Raw genomic sequence first — 5,856 nt, forward strand, 5'->3', positions numbered from 1 at the left:
ATGATAAATAACTTTGAGCACTGTTAATTAGTTCTTATAGTTCAAATTATCATGCCATTGCTGGTAAGTGCTTTGACTGCCGGTACCGACATATGCAAGATCCAAAAATCCTAGAATTAGCATATATAATTATATACAAACAAGAGTTCCTATAAAATCGAGTAATATTAACATGTTTATCAGCTCGAATGCTTAATGGTGTAAAACTCGACAGAGCTACGTACGTACAGATCCATTCTGGCCAAGTAAAGTTCAGAAATGAATAACTATTAAATTAAATTAAAGGAGTGTTGGAGGTGAGGAGATAATAAACAATTCCCAAGTCAACGTTGACTTTCTCTTAACCCTTCCGAACTATAAAGATTAACAAAGCAAAACAAGAGGTTAAAACAAAGAAGAGACCAGTGGAGATCATGTTCCAGCAGTGGATTATTCATGTCATTACTTGTTACAGCAAGAAAACCTTATTGACTTGTATTAATTAAGCTTAGCTGTTTTTGAGGAATAAAAAATAACACTTGAGGCACTCGTAAGTTCTTTTTGAACATAGACCCTTCCTAGCTCCGTATAATTAATTAATTGTGATAATTTATTCTGATGGTGTTGCAAATTTCCTTGACTAGTACAACTCAATTAATGAAGATAAGTACAAATTAATATATTAAATTTTGGTACAAAAATAGAGTCAACATTACATCAGCTGCTAATTTGTGATCCGTACGGGTCACTATGCAAGTTTTTAAGTCTTCAAGGAAACTAATGCAAAAAAAGAGTCAGTTGATATTAAAATAACAAGTCCAATTGAATCATCTCTTGTTATATATGTAGGTATACCTTTACACATCTTTTCCATTGATAATCCTTTTTCTCCTTTTATATCATCTTTTGCTACCCTCTACCTCTCTCGCTAATTTGTTTTTATCTACTGATTTACTTCTTTTTTTAAAAAAAATTAATGAAGAGAGCGAGGGATCTAACAGGTGCTTATCAGGTGGAGAGTATCGACATGGCCAATGTTTTGATGCTTTTCTCCCAAAATGGAGCCGAAAGTACAAATTTTGTGCCATATTATCCGGCACATGAAGAACAGGTTTTCGAGTGCAAAACATGCTACAGACAATTCAATTCCTTCCAAGCACTAGGTGGCCACCGTGCTAGCCACAAAAAACCAAGGTTAGGTCCCGGTGAATGCACCGATTCCAAATTGGGTGCACTGCCTAAACCCAAGTTGCATGAGTGCTCCATCTGTGGGCTTGAGTTTGCTGTTGGCCAAGCACTAGGCGGTCACATGAGGCGGCACCGACAGGTAAATGAGGGGTTTCGGTTTGAAGGCATTGCAAGAGGTGTTAAGAATACTAAGAATGATGTTTTGTGGGATTTGAACTTGCCTCCATTAATAGAAGAAGGGATTGAGTGCAGGAAAGATCGTGAGATAGTCACCCTGACCTTTTTGTGAAGAGTAGGGCTGGTGATGGTTTAATTTTGGAAACAAGTTTCTCTTCTTCTTTTTTTCTTTAAATATCCACAAGCCCCAAAAAAATTCTAATTATCCACAGATTTGTTTTTTGTGTAAGTTTTGTATATATCATGCAAAGAGAATTAATTGTATACTGGGTCGAATTATGTATCGGAATAACTAATGCTTGATTTGAATTTGCTTACAAATGTTATGTATATACATACAATTTTATGTGTCTGGTGATGGACGGATATTTTTAATCTTATTCTTTATTTCTTTTGATTCAGCTATGTCCTCATATTACGGTTTAATTCTGCTAGATAGCGTATTAATGAGCTGCCGCATGTTCTGATCATATATATAGTAATTAGTATGCATATTTTCTTATTGTGATTTGTGAATCAGAAGATTGAAATCTTTTCTTTTATTCCATGTCTTTGTTCCCTATATACTGCGCGTATTCACTGGAGCATGAAGAGTAGGAGGTGCTTTCATTTGCAACAATTACTTTAAAAACTTTTATTTATACGAAATATTTTCTTTCTTCACAATCTTACATTCTGTAACAATCACCTATCCAACTGTTAATCTGAATTAATTTGTATTATGAATTTTTGGATGCTAAATAACTGATTGAATGATTTTCATATATAGCACTTTGAACGTATTCATTTCCTCTAGTGAAATATAATGGAAAAATTGATTAACTGACATTCTGACAAGTGAGGGATTAATAAGGCTTGTTTTGGAAGGTTTTTACCATGTTATCATGATCTATCAGGAAAATATGGTACATGGATTCACGAACAAGAACAAAATTGCTGCCTAATTAAAGGTGTACGAGCAAGATTTATTAATTTTTCTTTTCTATTTGTGACAATTTCAACCATGAGAAGTTTCCCTCATTCATAGTTTTCTACAACGCCAAGTGCAAACAGAGGATAACTCACAGTTTTTGTAACCATTTATCTGGGTAATTACCTTTTCTTCTTTATTTTTAAAATAAAGGTATGTTAATCCATTTCAGTTTAATTAACTGTTGAAGGGGCTAGTCACAGAATGAAAAGGTCCTATCCAACAAAAGCAAACTTCAATTTTCCATTGTTTGAAGCACACCCAAGCAAAGTCACATTTGACAAAAGAAAAGAACTGACCGGAAAGGCAGGGACCTTACTTCTTCTTCAATTTGTAGTAGAGTATGACCGCATATAAGGATCTACATGTGATAGGGATAGAAGAAAATGGTTTAAGAACATTTAATTGGATTTCTAAAAAGAAAGAAAAAGTTATTTTATTGCACCTGAATCGTAGCCAATACCTCTTTGGAGAATCTTGTGCCAATGCCTCTTTATGCATTCCAAACAGCAGCATAAATCAGGTGAAGACTAAGTTCATTAACACGTCTATACCCTTCCCCAAACTAATTTTAATATTACTTATGTTAACTAATTAACGCAGATTTTTGTTCAAAGACCATACGAATGAAATATGCTCGTCTCCACCACTGCAATAATCCTTTTGGTCGTGGATCATTTAAGTTCGAAATGACCTTCAAACTTTTGATCTTTTCTGTTAAAAGCTCAAATTAAGTTCGAAATGTATCCACCCTATTCCTCAAAAAAATAGGAGGAAGAATCTTTTTAGTTAATATGTGGATCTCAATACCTAAACTAGTATTTTACATCATGTTGTTCTATAGTACACCATTCATCCATTCAGTTTGAATTAGGTCATGCCAAAAATAGATCATTATAACTGATACCAATATCAGATTTCTGGTAAATCCTTCATCAATTAAGCTTCAGAATTGCATCTTCCATAGTACACCATTCTGTCATCACCTAGTTTTCTAATGCCACTTCCCATTAATTTATTTCCTTCCCCCCTCTATATGACCCATCTCAAAATCTTTTGAATTTTTGGCTGGCGATGCTTCTCAAGTTCCCATCTTACCAGGTATGCTATCTCAGAAGGGGAACTACACCGGAGATGAGGAATCGCGCTTCTGAAAACCAAAAGAGTAGAGTCCAATGCTTAACTTTTGAATTATATCAATTTGGTTGTTTCAAATCTTTTTGTGCATAACATTTATTCATTTTCCTGATCTGTCACCTTTAATAACTTAAAGCACAAGAGGTATAAAATCAAATGCCAGTAAAAAGAGCATAGCGGTGTCTGATGTGAGGAATAAAATCTTTCTCAATCAACATAGCAACAAACAAGACTGTACACTGTACAAGTTCTCGGAAAGAAATAGCTTAAATAAAGCCATGGACTGAAGCCCCCCCCCAAAAAAAAAAAACAGGAGGTTAACATTTAGTCAAGCCAGGAATTGCAAAAGCTTCCATAAAAAATTATTTAGATTGATCCGTCCGAATATATTTTACTTCGCCGATCATTGGCAGATCCCGAATTCTATCTTCTACTACCAACATGTCAAAATCACCTGAGCAATAAAAAACAACTGAATAAATTTTGAAGTATTTACTGGATGCGAAAACCCATGCAATCAACATTTCAAAGGAGAAACCATGAAACGGCATTTCAATAAAAATGGTGTTGCAACTATATATCATTTTACATTAGTTCTAAATAAAATAGATTGGGATCCATTGACAATTGATTAACTAAACCAATTTTGAGAACATTCCACAAAAGTCAAAGAAGTTTCTAAAAATAGAAAAAGCTTCGCAGATATGTTGTTAGCCTTACAAATGGTTATCTAGTAATATTCCATAAAATAAAATATGGATTATTGCAAATTATAAGATGTTTGATCACACAATAAAAATACTAGAATTTATTTTTAGTAGTTATTTCTGGGGTTAGCAAGATTTTCAAGTTAATTCATTGTCCGAGAATCTCAAGTTTTTTTCAGAATATTAGACCAACCATACTTTTCATTTTGTTTTGGAAACGAGGGCACAGCAAAGAGCCAGCACAGTACTGGTACCATATTGAAGGCGCAGTGCAGGGACAGCACAGTTCAAGCCACATCATAATGCATTTGAAGGAGTTAATGGTGAATATATAGATGGCAAGAGACATAAATAAACAAATAAATAAAGACTAGTGAGCCATGTCTTACTCAGGTTTTGACTTCGCGATTTCCACAAATATTAACCTACCTTGAATTATCTGCAAGAAAGAAATAAAAATAGGAGTCTCAAATTACCATTGCTTGTGATTGATAATACATCAGAAAGCTGGAGTAAATCAGAATTAAGGATTTGCACTCGATGGAGTAACAACTTGGTGAATTACTAGGTGTAAAATTGGAACAAGGTAAGTTCCAAACTGTTGTTGTAAGAGCTAGCAGATAAACTGTACATAAATTGGTTCCACCATATAATGTAAGTCAAACATTACCATGCTCCATGCCTAGAATCAAGGATTTATACAAATAAAGTTGAACTGATTTTAAAGTCTCGCAAGATCAAAATGTCACACAATATATATTTTATCGAGAACATTTTATCAAATTAGTACTCTTTTATCCATGCCCTTGATTGCCTTTTCTGCTGCTGTGTCAGATTCAAACCTGACAAAACCAAATCCTTTCAGCCTTTGTGTTTTCTCATCTCTAGCAAGCCTCACTAAGCAAGAGAAGCAACAAAACAGTTAGAAAATTAACTCTAACAAAGAAAACTAAAGCGCAAGAGATAAATAACTATAAATACCTTCTTTTATTTTTCCAAAGTGCAAAAAAGTTTTTTTCAATTCGTCTTCAGTTGTGTAATGTGACAATCCTATAAAACCAAATCAATTAATAAACCTGATTACACTAGTCAGTATACAAAAGAAGAAAACCATTTTGGGAGGGGATTGAAACTTACGGGAAACAAAAACTTCAGAGCAAAAGTTCCTCTGATACAGCTTGGAAAAGAAGCTCAGTTTTGAGCTGGAGATTGCACCACACCACATTTAAACTCCCAGGTCTTTGATGCCAAACTGCAAATTGTGTAAATGGTTGAAACTTTAAAAAATTTCTCCAGTTATAGAACTATTTCACTTGGTCTTGTTTAAAGAGAGATTCATTGGAAGGCCCCGGTCCTATAACAGATTAATTTCATTATTCTCACACTTGCCTTGACAGAGAAACAGAAGTTTTCCTCACTTTATGCACAAAAAAGAGCTGGTACAAGCATTCTATTTTTAAACTATGGAAAAATCACAGGACAAGATTGCTTCAGGTACCTCAGCTAACATTGGATGCCGAAATCCTCACTTAACCTTTTTTTCATGGAAACAAGTTGACCAGCAAAGCAAGTGAGACTTCTATAATATTTAACGATCTTATGTACTTCCATAGTTGCTTCAAGACATCTAAAATTGTGAAATTGGGTCATTTCGCCGCAATAGTTATCACTTATCAGCATGCAATGGCTAGCATGTTT

The 5,856-nt window shown here is 34.2% G+C and overlaps 2 protein-coding genes across 2 annotated transcripts; one reads left to right on the plus strand and one right to left on the minus strand.

Moving 5' to 3' along the window:
• The first annotated feature begins 746 nt into the window (after positions 1 to 746).
• On the plus strand, positions 747 to 1,612 carry LOC144555818 (uncharacterized). Its single transcript, XM_078304250.1, has one exon. The coding sequence runs from the start codon at positions 956 to 958 to the stop codon at positions 1,454 to 1,456; it is 501 nt and encodes a 166-aa protein (XP_078160376.1). The 5' UTR covers positions 747 to 955; the 3' UTR covers positions 1,457 to 1,612.
• Positions 1,613 to 3,636: 2,024 nt separating this feature from the next.
• LOC144555689 (organelle RRM domain-containing protein 6, chloroplastic-like) lies at positions 3,637 to 5,447 on the minus strand. Its single transcript, XM_078304092.1, has 5 exons — positions 5,296 to 5,447; positions 5,140 to 5,208; positions 4,949 to 5,055; positions 4,548 to 4,597; positions 3,637 to 3,905 (listed from the first exon to the last, which is right to left on the minus strand). Exons 1-5 carry the CDS (start codon positions 5,381 to 5,383, stop codon positions 3,902 to 3,904), a joined length of 318 nt encoding a protein of 105 aa, XP_078160218.1. The 5' UTR covers positions 5,384 to 5,447; the 3' UTR covers positions 3,637 to 3,901.
• Positions 5,448 to 5,856: the final 409 nt, after the last annotated feature.

This window comes from Carex rostrata, chromosome 6 (assembly GCF_964058835.1).
Source record: "Carex rostrata chromosome 6, lpCarRost1.2, whole genome shotgun sequence".
Classification (NCBI taxonomy): Eukaryota; Viridiplantae; Streptophyta; class Magnoliopsida; order Poales; family Cyperaceae; genus Carex; species Carex rostrata.

Bases quoted from the DNA above. Each gene is read 5' to 3' on its own strand.
- LOC144555689 (XM_078304092.1), bottom strand. From the start codon at position 5,383: ATGTGGTGTGGTGCAATCTCCAGCTCAAAACTGAGCTTCTTTTCCAAG. The intron at 5,056-5,139 runs GTATTTATAGTT...TCTCTTGCTTAG, and splicing joins CTTTGGAAAAATAAAAGAAG to TGAGGCTTGCTAGAGATGAG. The intron at 4,598-4,948 runs GTACTAATTTGA...TCTTTCTTGCAG, and splicing joins TCAAGGGCATGGATAAAAGA to ATAATTCAAGGTAGGTTAAT.
- LOC144555818 (XM_078304250.1), top strand. From the start codon at position 956: ATGAAGAGAGCGAGGGATCTAACAGGTGCTTATCAGGTGGAGAGTATC.